This window comes from Rhinolophus ferrumequinum, chromosome 4 (genome assembly GCF_004115265.2).
Source record: "Rhinolophus ferrumequinum isolate MPI-CBG mRhiFer1 chromosome 4, mRhiFer1_v1.p, whole genome shotgun sequence".
Classification (NCBI taxonomy): domain Eukaryota; kingdom Metazoa; phylum Chordata; class Mammalia; order Chiroptera; family Rhinolophidae; genus Rhinolophus; species Rhinolophus ferrumequinum.
In genome coordinates this window covers 72,437,701-72,457,077 of record NC_046287.1, presented here as the reverse complement: position 1 = coordinate 72,457,077, position 19,377 = coordinate 72,437,701, and the positions used below count along the sequence as shown (strand labels likewise).

At 42.1% G+C, this 19,377-nt stretch overlaps 1 protein-coding gene across 1 annotated transcript in view; it reads right to left on the bottom strand.

Moving 5' to 3' along the window:
- ZDHHC2 (zinc finger DHHC-type palmitoyltransferase 2) overlaps nt 1–15,614 on the bottom strand; it is a 59,365-nt gene extending 43,751 nt beyond the window's left edge. Inside the window, exons 1-2 of the mRNA XM_033104452.1 lie at nt 15,513–15,614; nt 15,243–15,411 (exon numbers count right to left, since the gene is read on the bottom strand). Of these exons, the coding sequence (XP_032960343.1) occupies nt 15,243–15,369 (127 nt within the window). The 5' untranslated portion in view covers nt 15,370–15,411; nt 15,513–15,614. The remainder of the gene's footprint in view (nt 1–15,242; nt 15,412–15,512) is intronic.
- Nucleotides 15,615–19,377: the final 3,763 nt, after the last annotated feature.

The following is a 19,377-nucleotide window of genomic DNA, read 5'->3' as shown; positions in this document are numbered from 1 at the left end:
CACAGTGGACAAAAGGTTGCCCTTACTCTCTTCCCCTACCAGCTGAGCTGTGAGAGCAGGCATTTATCCCACCCCAAGTCTTCAGTGAGGACCCCAGTCTGCTTCGGAAAGTACCAGAGACCGAGTGGCTTAAACATCAGACAGTGATTTCCTCACAGTTTTGGATGCTAGAAGGCCAAGATCAAGGTGTCGGAAGGATTGGTTTCTTTTGAGGCCTCTCTCCTTGGCTTATAGGTGGCCATCTTCTCCCTGTATCTTCACATGGTCTTTCCTCTGTGTCTGTGTCCTAATCTCCTCTTCTAATAAGGACACCAACCATATTGGATCAGGGCCCACCCTAATGACTAAATTTTACCTTAATTATCCTCCTTAAAGGCGTTCTCTACAAATACAGTAACATTTTGAAGTCCTGCAGGTTAGGATTTCAACCTATGAATTTTGGGGAGACACAATTCAGCCCATAACACTCTCTGATACAAAGACTACAGCTTGAGCAAGGTGGGGGCTGGATGGAGGTGAGAGGGGATCAGTGGGCTGGTGAGGGGTACGAGTCAGAGAATGAAGTAAAGGAAGGGAGCACTTGTTGAATGCTTACTGTATGCCGGGGATTGTGCTAATTTTTAAAAAATGTTTATTTCATTTAAACCTTACAACAATCTGGGAGCTAGGTATTAGTATCATAATTTTAAAAGGTGGGAAGATAGTCTCACAGAGGTAAAACAATTTTTTAAACATCATTCAAGTCATAACATATGGTGCTAAAATCTAAATGTAAGTGTGACTCCAAAACCCTTCCCAGGTTTCCACATGGCCTCCCACTGTCTGTTCCTTCTTTGGTTTCTCTTACATCCTGGCCTGTCTGTGTTTAATATCCATGCCACTACCTGTTACTTTTGATTAGGGATGTTCTAGAGAGCACGGTTTAAAATGTCCTCCTCCACCAACCAACTCAAAATTAACCTGGAAATAGACCATTTTACAAACTTTGGACACAAACAATTCAAAGGTTTCTTCATATTTCAGGGTGGTACTTGGAGCTGAGATTTCTTGAGCTCTCAATTCAAAAACTGAGGAAGGAATAGAGCTCCACGTTCCTGGGACAAGTGTGAGATGGTGATACAGGGAGGAAGACTAGGAGATGGAAAGGGGTTACCTGACCTCCCTCCTCAGCACTGGAGGGAAAGAAAAGGCATTCCTGAAGTTGGTACTGCCCAGACACACTCCTGAGGCACACCCCCCCACTTGCAGAAACTGGCCATGAAGAAAGACAGAACACACGTCTGTCCTGGAACGGTGACTGTAATTCTTAGTTATTGAAACCTTCCTAGTTAGAAGTGTTTCTCTCTCTCTCAACAACATTTCTTCAGCATTGTCCTAAATATCTAAGAAGCTCTGCTGTACAGAAACAGTGTAAAATCTAACTTATCCAACTGAAGGCTGGGAACACACTGAGCGTTTATACTTAATCAATAGAGATAGGTAGGTCTTTCAATTCATCCGCTTTGAAAGGGGAATGAAGACCTTGTCTCCCTGATAAACTCACTGCCACTTTCCCCTTGGCAAAGGGAAAGACAATTCCTGAATCACTGACTGTACCCAGCAGTGCAGTTAAATAAGGAAATCTGATCTCAGGGCTGGTCCTCGCTCTTAGTGTCCTCATTTCAGAGCTTACTCATGGAATCCTATAATCCCTTCGCCTCAAATTAAACTAGAACAGATTCCCAGCGCCAGCAAGTTGTGCAGATTTCAGTGCAGGTGAGTTTGCTTATCCTGTGAGATAGAGATGTGTGGGTCCTCCCTCTTTCACACATGGCTACAACTCTAATCAAGTTTCCACAATGCTTGGATCTTATCACCTCCAACCCCAGGGCTTTCCAATTCCAGGGGCTCGTCTTTGGTTTGGCCTAAGAGGCAAGACTGCTCTGAACCATGCAAGCTGTGGTGGATTCCACACCCTCAGTGAAGGTCTACCTGGCCCTCGCAGAACGGTTGTCTACTGTCAGGGGAGGGTCAAATAGGGATGTGAGGTCCTGAAAGCATTCCCCTCATTAGGCAGAATCAAAATTTTAGAATTGGAAGGGCCTTAATGATTATCTTGCCCAATGCATCTTTCTTGTATTTGTTTATTGGTAGCGAGGAAAAATCCCACTTGTATTTTGGTTATTTCAGCATTTCAAAAATAGGTAAGATCAGATGGAAACAAATTTTGTAGTGTATTTTCTAATCATCATCAGATCAATCTCTTATTTCTGGAGTACTCAGACATATCACAGAGGGCAATACTGAGAGTACTTTCACTACTGAATATTAGCTGTCCAATTTATTAAATAGGAAAACGAATGCTTCTTGTTTGCTTCTCCAAAGAAACAGATGATCTCCTAATACTACCTCCCAGGGTAAGCAGTGACTGTGTTTCCCTGAAAATAAGACCTAACTGGAAACTAAGCCCTAGCATGATTTTTCAGCATGACATCCCCTGAACATAAGCCCTGATGCGTCTTTTGGAGCAAAACTCAATATGAGACCCAGTCTTACTTTTGGGGAAACACGGTACATGTTGAGTACTTTATGGCCAGAGTACCTATCTATATACAGCACATTTAACACATTAAAAATTAAACCAATATTTTTAGGTTCATGTAAATCATTTGACACTTATGTAGTACTCTGGAGAAACTACTGTATAAAGCTGTAATTCCCACCTTTGTGTTTATGATGCTCATCAAAATAGAAGTTACAGTGTCACACGTGAAGAGATGAATGAAAAGGTTTAAAACGTTATCACCAGCAATAATGAGTGCAGTATAGCACTGGGGTGCGATATCCATTAACACACGGACGGGTTTCGCGCCATTCACTGGCTCACCCTTCAGTAGTGGGTCACGGAGAAGCACTGTTTTCTTTTTGTAACCTCACGGTCATATATTCCTGGTGTAACCACCTCCCCCGCACAGTCTTTCTTTGATCTCACCTTGAATTACAGTGTGTTTTTTCCTTCTTCCTTGCCACAAATCATCCCCTTGCCCTGTACTGCATTTACCTACGGCATTAGCACAGACTACTTGACAGTAATTGTGTGTACATTCAGTTGCAGCCAAAGCAAATTCGATATCATCATAAACTGGTAGCCCACACCGCAGATGAAAGATTTTCACTCCCACTGCTGTAAGACACAGTATGTTGCAATAGTGCAACATTATACAAACACCACCTCATTATATACTACATGTAGTCATTAATGTAAGTGAAAAGTGTAAAATAACTTGCGTACACAATTGAATAAGACAGTCATCAATATGTATTTGGACTGAGTCTCTTCCTCTGCTCCAAGAGAGAGCTGCATCTCATGTTTCCTGTCTGGGTCTCTCCCCCAATTAAATGCACTGATCTTGGCTTTCTGTTCCTGAAACCATTTTCACTTACCCTAGATCTGCAGGCAGATACAAATACCTTGAGATTCATTCATGAATTTTCAGTCCTTGTGCTGTGGAGAAGGATCTAGTCCCTGGTTAATACCATAGCTTACTAATACATCCACAGCAACAGGGATTTTCTCTCACTTCTCCCACCAGCTCGCGTTTACCCAGTGTGGGTACCACATACACATGGTGCTCTTTAAAAAGATGAACTGTCTACCAGTTAGCTTTAGTGCTCTTGTTACTCAAAAACGTGTTGCATTTTGGGCTACGTACAGCCAGCCAGTGGCTCTCTACTTTTCTGCCAGACCTGAGGGCGAGCATTCTCAGGAGCCACACATTCCCTGGGAAGGCAGGCTGCTGCATGTGCAAAGTGGGATTATCCTCAATTCCCTGACCACCAACTTTCCTGCTGCTCCCTGAAAGGGCAGGTAGTTAAAAACTGCTGCAGTGACATTGACATGGACTTCGTAGAACCCTCGGGAGACCTTCAAATTTGGATATGTTTCCAAGGGCGTATAGAGGCCTCCTTGGAATCACACTTCAACCAAAATCACCTCCTCCAAGAAAACTAGTATGCCAGCCAGATCTCCAAAAATTAAATTGAATTACCATATAATCCAACTATTCCACTTCTGGTTATATACCCAAAAGAATTAAAAACGGACTTGAACAGGTATTTGCACGCCAATGTTCATAGCAGCATTATTTACAACAGCCAAAAGGTGGACACAACCCAAACATTCATCAACCAATGAACAGATAAACAGAGTGTGGTATATACATACCATGGGATACTACTGATCCTTAAAGAGGAATGAAATTCTGTCGGATGCTACAAGACGAATGGACCTCAGGAAACCATGTTTAAGTAAAATAAAGAGACACAAAAGGACAAACATATGATTCAACTTATGTGAAGTACCTAGAATAGTCAAATTCTCAGAGGCAGAAAGAAGGGTGGTTTCCAGGGGTTGAGGGAAGGAAAGGGTGGAGAATTATCACTTGATGGATACAGAGTTTCAGTCCGGGAAGTTGAAAAAGTTCTGGGTATGGGTAGTGGTGATAGTTGTACAACAATGTGAATGCACTTAATGCCACTGAACTGTACACTTAAAATGGTAAATGGTAAGTTTTTATGGTATGTATACTTTACCACAGTAAACCACAAAATAAAAAAATCACCTGCTCCAGAGTCTATTCTCAAACCACAAATTAAGGTAATATTTCACGTTAGCTAAAGTTTTCTTTCTCACCTCTGGTTATTTCTACAATGAAGGGTTTTGCTCTTTAGCCTTTTCAAGATAGTAACCTCCAGAAGGGGTAAATGGAGAGAAGCAAAGCTTTGTTGAGATGTAGCTAGGCATTTCAACTGTAGACTTCTAGCTAGGCATTTACACTGAAGTGGCTCATTCTTGAGTGTTCCCAGATTCCCAGAATGTCTGAGGTTCAAATTCTGCCTTCTTTGACCTTTTTCAGTCAATAGGAAATAGATGAAACTGTCAGTATAAAATCCAAGGACCTCAGGGGCGTTGGATATCCTTGGATATTCATACAGGTATCTGTTTCAGATCCACAGCCTGAACATAATTTGACCCAAGTTAAATTATGTTCAACATACTGTATTTAAGAGGGCTGGGGCAAGCAAGGGGCAGTTGAAACATTTTAGAAAGTCTTTCTTTTTAAAATCTATACTTTAGGGTAAAAATTTCAGCACCTTAAATGGAGATTTTAGTTACCTGAAAACTACTGGAACGGAGTACAGTATCTGGTCAAGTCTGAGTGCTTCCTAAAAATGCATTTCACTTACTTTTTTTGTTTTTTTTACTGATTATTTTATATTAGGGCAAATATTTAACATATCTAAATTATTCTTTTAAACTTTCCAGTGGTTTCCACAATCAATTTTGTCACCTAAATCCTTATTACAGATGATTGCATTTCAATGTCCAGAAAGGAAAAAGGCATTTGATTGCTGTATTTCTGTATTAGTTTGCTCAGGCTGATGTAACAATATACTACAGACTGGGTGGCTTAAACAACAGAAATATATTTCCTCTCTGTTCTGGAAGCCAGAAATCCAAGATCAGTATGTTAGCGGGTTGGTTTCCTTGGAGGCCTCTCTCCTTGGCTTGTAAAGGGCCATCTTCTCCCTGTGTCTTTACACTGTCTTCTCTCTGTACATGTCTGTATCTAAATTTCCTCTAATCATGAGGGATTCGGGTCCATCCTAATGACCTAATTTTAACTTAATTACCTTATAAAAGGGTCTATTTCCAAATATAGTCACATTCTGAGGTGCTGGTGGTTAGGGCTTCAACATGTGAATGGGTGGAGCACCATTCAGCCCCAAATAATCTGAAATCATAAGAATATTACAAACTTGTTTATGAACATCTGAACGACCAAATAATAGAAAGCTAAAATAAATAACTGATTCCTCCCTCCTCCTTGATACCCTTTCCTCCCCAGGCTTCAGGACCATACTGTCTTAGTTTCCCTCTACTCCACTAGTCGCCTCTTCTCAGGCTTCTTTGCCGGTTCCTACTCATCTCCTGAACTCTCAACGTGGATCATATTTGCCCCTGTCTGTGCTCAATTTACATTCACTCCCTTGGTGGAATGAGTGTATCCAGTGTTAACTCTTTAAAGCCATTTATATGCTGAAGACTCCAAAGTTTATTCCTCCAGTTCAGACTCTTACCCAAATGCCAAACTCATAAATGAAATTGCTAACTCAGCATCTCTAGTTCAGTGTCAACATACCTATCACTGATCTAAGGTCACCACGCGCCCCCTCCAGCTAGGTTCTTCTGACGACCTCTGCATCTCAGCTGATCTCTCATCCATCAATGTTTGGTCAGGCCAAAACATTGGCATTATTTTGACTCCTTCCTTTCACAACTCACATATGTCTCTCAGGAAATTCTGTTCTCTTTACTTTAAAAATACATCCAGAATCTGACCACCTCTTACCATTTCAATTATCCCTCCTCCCCCATGGTTTGACACACTACCGGTTCTCACCTGAATAGATGAAGTAGCCTAGATTACACAGCAGCCAGAATGATCTTTTTAAACATAAGTCACAGTATGTCACTACACTACTCAACGCCCTCCAATCGTTCCTCATTTCACTCCAAGTAAAGCCAAAATCTTCACAATGGCCTACATAATCTGTACCTTTTCTGCAATCTCTGACCTTGTCGCCTACTTTCCCTCTCTGTGCTCACTCCAGTCCAGCTAATAATGATCTCTTCCTGTTCTAACTGCCGAAAGACTCCTGCCTCAGGGCTTTTATGCTGACTGTTCTCTATGCCTGAGATGCACTTCTTCCTGATACCAGCATGGATAAATCCTCCGGCATCTTCAGGTCATTGCTTAAATTTCATGATCACTGTGCCCCCCACCCTGACCACCACATTTAAAATTTAAACCTCCTGCTGGCATTTCCAATCCTTCTTGTCTTGCTTTTTGCTTTTTGTCACGAAACATATGACCCTCTGACTAATCATATAAGCTACTTACTCATGTTTCTTATTCATTCTCCCTGCCCCTAACTAAAATGTAAACTCCAACAGTAATTAATATTTTTGAATGAATGCATACATTAAAGGAGTATTCAATAAATTATAAATGGTTGAAAGGCATTCAATTCTTAGATTTTGAAATTATTTGTAAAATGCAAGTTTATGGGGACCTATCATGAATCACTACTCTCTACTCCCCTCCAACTGACATATTGCCCCGAGTTCTGTATATCTTAGTTTTTAGTATGCCCTAGTTCTAGAAAGTTCTAGAATATGCTGCATTTCATTCAAAATATGCTATGTTTAAAACCTTGATTAAGTCAAACTGACCTCTTCCCTTCATCTGACCTCCCGAGATAATCACTAGTCACAGTTAAGTAGATAAAGCCCTTCCTGACTTTCTTCCTAAAACATGTCCCATGTTGTTGCCCACCTAGTAAGAAACTTGATCACAAATTAGTCCCTGCAATTTCAGTTTGAGGCTCATAATTGAAATCTTTAACTTTCTCATAAACGGTATCAGGCGCGTCTCATTGGAGCTCAACAAGAGCAGCTTTGGAGCAGGCTACTTTTCCCACTGAAGTACTCCCACTGTGAACTAGACATGCATCACACAGACTAGGTCGCAGGTCACACCATCTCTGACATCTCTACAAATGTGGTGAAGAGACACACTTTGGATTCACCTACCTCTTCAAGATGACCCTGGGGTCCCTCAAGGATCAGGGACACAATCCCATCTGAGTTTTAAACACCTCATTCTAAACATAGCCTTCAAATATGGTTAAAACTCACTTTTTACATAATACAATAAACACAGAAATAGAAATCTTATCTATCTGTGTGTGTGTGCGTGTGCGTGTCTGTGTAAATAGATTAGCATGACAAAGCATTCTGGGTTGCCAAATTTCACTGAATTATAATCAAATCTATAAAGTTCTTGGAAATACATGAACTGCTTTTCATAAGGATTTTTTTTCTATGATGAGATGATTGTGAAGATAAACAAACTACCTTGAAACTATTGTGTCCTTTGGGTATTTGGTTTTAAAAAAAACATAGAGAAAAAGGTTTTTTGCTTGGTGTTGATTTTGTTGCACTCCTCTGGACCATCTGCTCATGGTGGCAATGCTTGTGAATAAATACAATGAGGTCACATTAATTTTCGTATAGCAGGAATGCTTAATTTACACTGCACATGAGTTGAAATTTCAGGATACCAGGGAGAAATAATGGAGAAGAAACAAAATTCAGTCATCTATAAACAGTCTCCTTCATGTGCATTTTTAAAATGTAGTCAACAACACACCTAAAATGATCTTCCATCGAGTATGCATTTGAGAGTGAACAGAAGTGCTAGCAGCTATATTTTTGTTCCAAAGTACCTCCCAAATAAAAAAATGGATTTCAGGCACTAATATTTATGATTGAATCTCAAAGGCACCGTTAGATTAAAAAGTCAAATTAGGAAAAATGCTACACAAATGTTTCAAAGTGTGATATAATTTTGATTGAAAGGAACCATTTCAAGCATTCATAGCCTGTTACTTTATTTGTACCATATGCTTCTTAAGAAATCAGGTCACTACATCCTCCCGGCTGTCCTCACCCCACCCCTGCCCTGTTAATTCCACCCCTTTCCACTTTTAGCATTTGACTGAGATAACAATTACGATATTATAATAAAATTACTATTAAAAGAATTAGAAAAAAATTTCAACAATTTTCTAATGGACTATTATGGAAATTAATTCTATCATGTTATACTTTTATTATTCTTTGTGGTATATCTAAATGCCCATATAAAATAATAGGATTCCACATAATATTAAAACTGTATTTCTAAATGATCTTTGGAAAACTGGTTTCCCAACAAAGACATTAAGGGTCCCTACCAGGGGTGTCCAAACTGCGGCCCGCGGGCCAACTGCGGCCCACGATCCATTGTTAATTGGCCCGCAGCAAATTCCAAAAATATATTTAGTTTACTTAAATAAACCAGGTGAGGCAATACGTACTTCACCTCGAGTGAGTGGCCCGGCTGTTTGTGTATTTTACCGCATATGGCCCTTGGTGACAAACGTTGAAAAAAGTTTGGACACCCCTGGTCTATACTATGTTGTAATCTATCATTTTGCAAAAGATAGTATTTCTACAGTCATCACAAACAGTGCTGGAGTCTCGGGGGACCCATGAACTCATCACTTCCTAGAGAAAAAAAGGCTAAGAGATGTGATGGAACCATCAAAATACATGAAATCAGCAGTATAAATTATAAAATATAAGTCATGGTCCCATTTTCCTAAGAAAAACCACAAGTTTTCTGTCCAGATGAAACATAACAACAAACGAAATAAAAAAAATCTGTGAGGATCTTTTCGTCGAGAACTCATCCATAGTAATCTCTGGAATATATTTGTATTTTTTTTTCCTTTGGTCTTCCTCTCACTGCTTTCTACCATGGAAGCCGAAGAGACTGAATACCTGATTTTGTTGAACCCTGTTGCCTGGGAGGTGGGCACAACCCCAGCTCAGGTAGCTGATGCACCTGCACCTGGAACCATCTTTACAAAGCCATAGGGAGCAGTGGTGGCTTCACAGCTCAGTGATGGCTGGTCACCAGAGCAGCAGCTCCTTCAAATGACTATTTCTTCTGTATAATGTCAGCTTCGCTTCGTCCACCTTCTCTTGGCTTCTGCCCATTTTCTAAGCTAGGTTCTCCAGTCTTCCTGTGGATACAATGGGTTGTATCAGGAAGTTCTCTGCACTCTGCTCAGTTTGACCCACCAAGTCACAGGCCCTGAGCAGGGAACAGAGTAAAAGTTGCCCCAGCATCAGGTAAGAAGTGAAACAGTGGAAACAGCCACCTAGTTCGTAGCAAGGGCAATAACTGCCGGTTATAACCTTACTCTGTGCTATTTACATGGGGTAAGGTTTACAATATGATTAGAAATTCATGACTACTGCAGTGCTCACCATCAGCTCTTTCAGCTTTATTGATTATTTGTTTACATTGGTCCAGCAACCAATTCACAGGCTCCTAGGCGTGGGTGTTTTGTTTTCCATTTCTGCTTTCCTCCTACTGGGCCGTGGGAGTGGCATTCTGACGGGTAACAACCTCTGTCCTCATACTCCACCTGGACAGGAGACTTCAGGGTTTGTTATTTTAACCTAGAGGCAATTTTTTCTTGGCCATTATGGAAAGATCTCCATTCAGTTCTCCTGTAAATTATCTCTGTGGGTGAAAGTGCCTGGCATATAACAAGGGTCCAATAAATGCTTTTAAATGAACCCTACTCAAGCCCTTCTGAAGCTAACCTCTCTAACCTTGCGGCAACGTACCTTCTCTAGAGACAATCTGTTATCTTGATGTAAGAAACCATCGCTTCATCTTCCGTTGAATTAATGGAAATACTTGAGCAAGTATTTCATTTAATGGCACAATGACATCTCAGTAAGCATTTGAAAACAAACGTTTTTACAACAAGCCTTAGTTTAAATCGAGTTTTGACTGCTGGATCCTATTTTGTCATCTATTTACATTATACAATGGAATATTTTCATATTAAAAATGGGTTGAATAATACTTACTAGAAAACCAAAGAGATCAATTCATTCAACATGTACTAAGCACCTCTACCTACTAAGTACCATAATAATAGTTTTATATGTTATCTCTAATAGGATGTAATAGCAAACAGTAATGCTGCATTATCCAATGTGTCAAACGAAAAATAATTTTCTGACACCCTAAATTGGACCAAGAAAGCCTTAAGCGGTCTTCTACTGTCCCATGGACCATTTATATTAAAGTCAAATGGCAGTATAGATCAAGAATTTGGAACGTATCGTAGTTTACACATTTGAATTTTCGATTTGAAGATATGTTCACATTTAAAACTAATTTAATATAGATAGCAATTTATATTCCTAATATCATCTGCCTGTTTTTTCTTTAAGAGGCTTTAATGTCCTGCATCAGTTTTCAAATAATAGTTTACCAAGACCAAGAGCACAGTGCTTTCTCTGTTTGGTTCAAATTCATTTCGTGATGGAAGGCAACTGAGAGTGCCATTCAGTCTCCATCCTTGAGCTTGGATGGCCTTGAATTAATGGTAGATTAGATCATCGCTTAACAGTATCCAAGTATGAGGTTGCATATATTTTATCCTTAAGGATGTCTATTTGTTTTAAAAGAAGGAAAACATGATTGTGTATCTCCCAAATCGATCCCCAAGTATGTAGACTAGTTCTTTTAATTCTTGAACATCTTCAATAATCACTGTGGAATATAGGATGCTGCAATCATTTCTGAAAGATGTTTATTAATAAGGACTGCAAAACTGTGAGTAAAACCACAATATTCTAATGAGCTTCTACAGCAATCTATTGCTCAAGGGCCAAGTCTGTCCTGACAATTATTTTTGTAAGTAAAGTTTTATTTGAACACAACCACAAACATTTGTTAAAGTATGCCTAAGGCTGCTTTTCTTAACTTAATAGCACAGTTAAGTAGTCACGTGACCCTTAATGAAGGGGATACATTCTGAGAAATGCACTGTTAGGTGACTTTGTCATTGTGCAAACATGGTAAGAGTGTACCTACACACACCTAGATGCTGTAGCCTACACTCACCTAGGCTATATGGTCTAGACTACTGCTCCTAGGCTACAAGCCTGTACAGCAGGTTACTGTGCAAAACGCATGAGGCTATATCAAGCAGAAGAGAAAATATGCATTGTTAAGCAAGGGTATGTGGAGGTTTCTTGCACTACTCTTGAAACTTTTTGGTAAATTTGAAACTATAACAAAATACAAAGACATAAAAATAGTTAAAACAAGTTTTAGTGTTAGCATTTAAAAGAGAAAAAGTCAGTTACCTTCTTCAACACGCAAAGTTAATGCATTAACTGCCATAATGGATTTGTAAAACATATAAACAGGTCTAGTACGTCCATTGACCCAAGCATGCCTGAGGCTGCGGGCTACCTTTACGCCCTCTGATTCTACAGCCTAAAGTACCAGCTTACAAATTTTACCCTTTGAATGTGTTACTTTATGGAAAACAAGCTAAATAATAATTAAAGGAATCAAAAGATAGATAAAACACAAATGAAGCTGGGGTTGAGAGAGCAGTAGTAGGGAGAGGGAAGGAAGGAGGTGAGGAAATAATATGAATAAAACAGCCTGGTTAATCAACAAACCAGGCAAATGTGTTCTGAATGACAAGTGTTAGCAATCCTATTTTAGCTTCTCTTTGGTAGAATAGAAAGGAAACCTACCTCAAATACTTCTCTCTCTCTCTCTCTCTCTCTCCCCTCCCTCTCTCTCCTTCTCCCTCTCTCTCTCTTCCTCTCTCTCTCTCTCTCTCTCTCTCTCTCTCTCTCTCTCTCTGTGTGTATATATATATATATCCCACAATTTTTATATACACATATTCCAAGAAGAGAGATGAGTTTATTTTTATAAAATACAAATACTAAGCAAACATTATGCTAACTGAAAAAGTGCCTAGAGAGCCACACACATCCACTTTGTTAAATATAGAAACTAACTGTAATGAGAATCATTATCTCCGGTTTCCAAGGATACCAGGATAAGCACTACTCCTAAATTGCAGTTCATTCAGCGAAGGGCACTGAGTAATTTATATTCAGGGTCATCCCCAGCTGACAGCAGATGTAGAAGGAGGACCAGGGTAAATCACCCTGATTGTTCTACTGTTTGTTACCTAGTTCAGTTCCCAGCCCCCGACCCCCACTCTCCAGTCTCAACCCTAGTTGATGTTTTATAGGTGAAGTATGGAAAATCTGATTATAAACAGCAACTTCCAGAGAAAAAGAATCTACAAAGGGCAGGGCAGTCTAGATGTGATTCATCCTGGGGGTTGGCGGTGGGTGGGTAGGGAAGGTTGGCATTCCCATTTGCTTTGTTTGTGAAAAGGAGAGGAGGCTGGTTTTGTGTGTCTGTCACACTCGTCGCCATCTTCCCCAGTGCCTATAAAGGAATTATACAGTTATCTACTTCCTTCCCAACCTAGGCTTTTAGGGCTTACCATTCTTAAACTGCCATAGTCTCTAGAATCAAATTCATTTTCAACTCGTTCTGTCTTCTAGACTCTTGGATCTAGACCTTGCATACAATTACTTACTGTTTGTTTCTATAGCGATAAAAATATAAAAACTACTTTCTGACAACCTCAGAGATATTGCTCTGAATCATTTATTGGTTTATTCAAGACTATTGATTGATCGCTTGCAACGTGACAGGCATGGTAATAGACTAGGTAGGCAGTGATGAAAAGTGATACGAGACTTCACTTTTCACTTCAGTAGGTAAGGTATCAGTAACAGGCAATGTCACTTAGGTGATTTAAAAAGAGGCATTCTTCCTCTGAGTCAATTTTTCACTCACTGAAACAGTAATGCGGATTTCATAAATAGTTTAGATTTATCAAACTTACAGAAAGTATATATAAAAATATGATCCAGATACAGCAGCAATTTTCCAGTTGGCTCCTCTCCCATCACCTGTCTATTCAATCCAGTAAGACCTCCCATGTAGAACCTTAGCCAGGGGAAGGGGTAACTGTAAGGGAGGAAAAGGTCTCCCTGCTTTCACATGCTTCCTCCTGATGGACCTGAGACAGTGTATCAGGCTAAGCTTCTTAGCTTAATGTGATCAAGGCCTGCTGGTGCTCCCCTCTTTTGTACCAGTTACATTAATTGAAACTGTTCACTGCTTTTAGGAAGGAATGAAATACCACAAATGTTTCTAATTGTTATGTTACACATACAGTATACCTCAGCAAGGCAAACTAGTTTAACAGTTAATACAAAAATTATGTTTCAGAAAACTTTCTTCCTATACATTTTAGATGACTGTAATCATCACATATTTAGATGCACTGTCTTGATTTCAGTGCAGCCTAATCCTATTTAAAACAAAGATTCACTGTTTTTTTTGTACTGAAACATTGTTTCTAAATTCAGTAAAGGATAATGTCAGCTTTAAAAACTACATGAAATGGGAAGTTACTCTCAATTGTTAAAAGTTATGCCAGTAATTATTTTCATGTATTATTCTGACACCTATTATTTCTCACAAGGGGCAACTTTTTGAGCTGAGATGGCGTTACACAAGATTCTGCCTGAATCTTGGAACTTTGAAAAGACTTAAGTTGAGAAGGTTCAACAAAACAGGCCAATAATATTTAACCTTTCCCCTGTCCCACCTAAGACTAGCTACTTAGTGCTCCATACGGCAAAACCATAGACATTGCCTTAGTTGGAACACCAAAGACAACAGTATTCACAAGTCACTGGCAGGTACCTTTTCTGACAACACAGATCAGCTTCCACAAAACTACTGAAGGTAGAAACAAACCTGCTTACATTAAGGGACATAACTGTATTCCTGAATTGTGCATAATCAACTTTTTTTTTTTTTTAAATTTTCATCATTGACAGTACCTTCATCAGGAGCTTACCCAACAATATCTGGATCTAAATTTGGACTTGAGCCATTTGGCTTTCTGGATGAAAAAACCTCAGAGGGCCACCTTTTCTTTTTCTTCGTCTGCTATTTTTCTAAAATCTAAACTGTGCAATATGTCTTCCAAAATACTTTCTAGTAGCTCACCCCCTCTTCACCTCCTTTTAACTAGAAAGTGTCCAATTGGCAATCCTTAAACCATAAAGGCAGCAGAAACTGCCCTTGAGTGCTGTAGCAAATTTTTAAAAAGTGGATTAAGGACAACCAGAGAGGGATAGGTCTGACCTCGGAGGCCGAGGACACCATCCCCCGCGCGGGTCTGGCCGCTCGGATCCTGGGCCCAGCTTGGAACCCTTCAGCCCCGGGGGACTCTGCTAGCGGCGGGGACCTCAGTTCTCCCGGGGACCGTCCTGCCCAGGTAGGGGGTGTGGCTGCGGTGGCAGTGGTTAGCGGAAGGCGGAGGGGGCATCTGGGCTGCGTGTGCGTTGGGGTGGAGGTGACACCGTAACCCGAGAGTTGTGAGGGGAAGGCGAGGGGAGCGCGAGTGGAAGGAGGCTGCCCCGAGGCTTCCGGCCGCGGTGCCAGCGGAGATGCGGCTGGTTGGCAGCGCCCAGGCGCAAGGGGGTCCCTGGGGTGGGAAGCGGACGCGCGGCTGTGGGCGCCCGGGGTCCCCGCGTGGGGGACAGTCGGGGTGGGCTGCGCAGGGGGCGAGGGCGGGCGGGGAGGCTGCTGGCAGGTGGGTGCCCGCGCTCCCGGGGCGCCGGGTGGGCCCAGGTGCGGGCGGGCGCGGGGCACACTCACCGATGCACAGCTGGATGGCGTAGGCGTAGTAGGACCAACCGAGCAGGAGACTGATGAACACCACCGGGATCCAGTACAGCACCCGTCGGCACCGCCGCCTGACGCTGCCCGGGCCCGAGGGCGCCATCTTCCAGCCGCATCCACCTGCCCAGCTCCGCCGCCGCCGCCGCCCGCGGGACTGGCTCCGGGGTGGGCTGGCCGCGCCCGGCGTCCCCGGCGGGACAGGCCCGGGGGCGGCGGCCGGCTGCGCTGCGGCCACTGCCGCCGCCGTGGCGCTAAGTCCCCATCCCGCAGCCCCAAGGCAGCGCCGCGGACTCCCGACTCCTCAGCCCGGCGGAGGCTGTGGCTGCCAGAGGAGGGACGGGAAGGGGGAGGAGGAGGACGGCGTGGAGGCGGCGGGAGCCGGCGCCCCGCCCCCCCGCCCCCCCCCCGTCCCCCCCCCGCCTCCCCCGGCGCGGCCGCCGCGCGCTCGGCGGCTCCCCGGGCTCTCGGGGCGATCTGGTTCCCGACCCCGCGCCCCTGGCCGCCGGGCAGCTCAGGGGCCCCGGGTGGGAGTGCAGGCACCCACCTTGGCCCTTCGCCTTCCGGTTGGGCCCTGGATTCGGGGTGAACCGGAGGAGGCGGTGTCGCGGGGCAGGTCCGCGGCGCCGCTCGGGATCGGGTTGGGGGCGAGGGCGACCCCTCCGCGGCGCCCGCAGCTCAGGGAGCCTGAGCGGACACACTTTGAGCAGAGAGGCCCTCGGGGCAGAGGAGTTGACAGAGTAGACCCCGGAGATTGCCGCACGCGGACGGGACCCCTCACCTGCCCGGGACCCCTCACCTGCCCGAGGCAAGTAGGGAGCAAGTCGCACACCCGGGTAAATGCGCCACCGGAAAGTCTCTAGGCGCCGATTTTCCTGCCTCTTGCTTGGAAAAGCCTCGCTTCCACTTGTGGCTCCTGGTACACAGGCGGAGGGCGGCAAGCGCCAGGCTGCCTTTCCGCCCTGCAAGAACTGTGGGCTTAGGGCGGGGAAGCTTCTTCCCTTCCCGGCTTTGGGGAGGAAGCTGGAATGCGCCCCTAAGGGGAATGCGGAGCGATCTTCTGGCGTGGGAGTGGGGAAGACGCACTTTTGGTTGTGAACCCAGAGACCACCGGAGTTAGAAACACAAATTATCTGCTCAGAGAATTTGAACGGTGTTTCCTAATTGTGAGAGTTATCATTCCCACAGCCCCCTCCAAAGAGGAGCGGTCCCTTCCGTGTCTTTTTTTAGCCCATTTTGCATGAGTGTTTTCTTGTGTGGTGGCAGTGCTAAACTTAGTGCAGAGCTGGATCTGAAGGGGTTGCTGAAAATCCTGGAAGGCATCCTAAAGGTAGTTACACCAAAGGCCTGGTTTTATGATGGATGAAATGGAAAAAATACAAATGCTTCTGAGATTCCCCTCCCCCCATCTGATTATGAACACACCTGATTCTGCACGGAAACACCTCAGTAAAGGTAGTGTATCTGAATTATATACATAATTACTATGTATAATGGGCACGATTTTACTTAACATTAATGGATACGTATATATTTACACCACACAGCCACCATATTGAATGACAATATTCATGTGAAAAATGAAAAGATAAAGTAGAAGTTCAAAAAAAGCACTGATTTGCATAAATTTAGTCAAATCTAAGCTCTTATGTATTTGCGATTATTTTTCTGTGGCTGGATTAAACAACAAGCTAATCTTCTCTCCTAAATAGTTACTATGTCACACACACATCCCAAATCTCTTTGCACTTACATTTAAAAATGCATAGAAAATGCCAGTCAAGTTTCTGTGGACTTTAAATAATTGAAATGAGGAAAGTTCTGCCCCATTGAATCACTTTATTTTGGTAGTACATTTTGTCCTCTATTGGATACACTGTCGGGTAGATTAGTATAAACAGATAACTTCCCTGGAAATCTTAATTTTTCCCATGGATGTCAACCTTTTGCTCCCAATCAGTAGAGACTAAAACAAGAAATAAAAGTCCCTACCAAGACTGAAATACCCTCACAGAGATGAGCAAATATGTAATTGAAGGTCACTCAAGACACTAAGGAATGAAAAGGGATCCAATTTCCTTCAATGAAAGAAAGTACAAATTGTGCTTCTTTAGATAGTAGATAGTACAATGCACTCTGCTGCTTTTCTTCTAACAGTCTTACAGAGTCTTGAGGTGAAAAATGTAATAGAATTCTACATAGTTTCCACATCTTTTATCCTTTTGGAAGAATATGCAGGTATGCCATCTTTGCAGGAGGCTACATTTTTATTGTTTATCTAAAATGTTATTTAATTGTTCACATTTATAATACATCTTTGTGAAATAATTGCAATCTATTCTTGACCATTTTAAGAGTAATACTGTTACTGAGTTCTCCAAGGGTATCATTCTTATCTTTACAAAAAAGTCAAGCTCAGGAAGAAGCTTCTCTCTCAAAAGCCACGCGATGATAAGGTTTATCTCTGCGGTCACTAATTAGACAGGCATAAACACATGTATACACATATGTGAGCTCTTTGGTAAGTAGCCAATCTCTAGATAGTAGGCTTTGATGAGAGTGGAAAGATAACTTTAATTTTTAGAAATAGAGAGCCTTTGATTTTTCCTCCCATGATTTAGGGCTGTATCAACAGGGAAACAATTTGAAGGTCATAGACAGTTAAGAAAAAACTTCACTAGAGACTTACCGTGTTTCCCTGAAAATAAGACCTAGCCGGACCATCAGCTGTAATGCGTTTTTTGGAGCAAAAATTAACATAAGACCCGGTCTTATTTTACTATTATATAAGACCCGGTCTTATTTTATTATTATATAAGACCCGGTCTTATAGTAAAATAAGACCGGGTCTTATATTAATTTTTGCTCCAAAAGACGCATTAGAGCTGATGGTCTGCCTAGATCTTATTTTCGGGGAAACATGGTACGCTTTAGAGAAAAGTACAGATGATTCAACTCACCAATTTTAGATATTCAATAATTACAACAAATTGTTAATTTCATGCAATAATTTTGCAGATAAAACTGCTACAGTCATTTATGAAAAAGAGAGTCAGCCACAGCAAGGGAGGGAGAGAGCAACACTAAGGAGAAAAAGAGGAAGGGGATGGCCAGGCAGGGGGGAGGGCAAGGGGAGCATCCTAGAAGAGGAGAAAGGCCCCCTTACCTGACCCATCCAACCCCTAAAAACCATAATTCCATCCTTGCAGGCCTCCGCTTAGATGTTCCACCTACTCATTAATTTATCAAATTAATTTCAAAACCCGTTATCAGATCCCGCTCCCATGAAGGAAACTCAGTCTCTCAATCTTGTTCTTCTCCCTCTAGCCAAAATCAATTTTGAACCAGTACCCCAGATTCTTCAGTCCCCAAACTTCAAGTCTATCTTGCCATCATGGTTAATATTGCAAATTTCCCTTCTACTTCCATATCCAGATTAAAATTTTCACTTACTCCCTTCCATTGTATGAATCAAGAAGAGCACACCTACCAGGCCCACTGACCCACCTTGTCACTGGGGAGCAGGGTCCTCTCTTCCTGCTGCCTATTCCAACCTCATCTCATCTTTTCAGTCAAATCACCTACCAGAAACCTTATTAGGTCACTTGCCTGGTATTTATTCCTTCCTTTTGAAAGTGTTGTCAGAGGGAAACATTGTCTCTTTGAATATAACGTCAATTTTAGTATCTCAGATATGTGATAAATTGTGTTGATTTTGCTGTCAGGGTGTGGTACTTGACAAATGCTGCCTTCTCAATTTTATAAAAACTGAAAGGAATGAAGCTGAGGTCTAGGTCTGCTCTTTTACTTACAAATCTCTCATCCTTATCAGAGTGGGCTGTGAAAATAGTGATAGATCCTCTTTTATTGTTTACTTAAACTAAGCTTATTACTCTGTTTTTTTTTGGGGGGGGGCAGAATCCCTTTGGAAATCAGTCCAGTGTTAATTGCACTTTTATAATAGTGACCAAGATGTTCTCTATAGGAGAATAATAGCATACTTAAACCACATGTTGTTTATGGACACATGTAAAATAAAATTAGTCTTAGAAAGGGAAAGTGGTTTAGGGAATGTGCTAAGATACTCTTTGGCTCTCAGAGATTTATAGTTTGC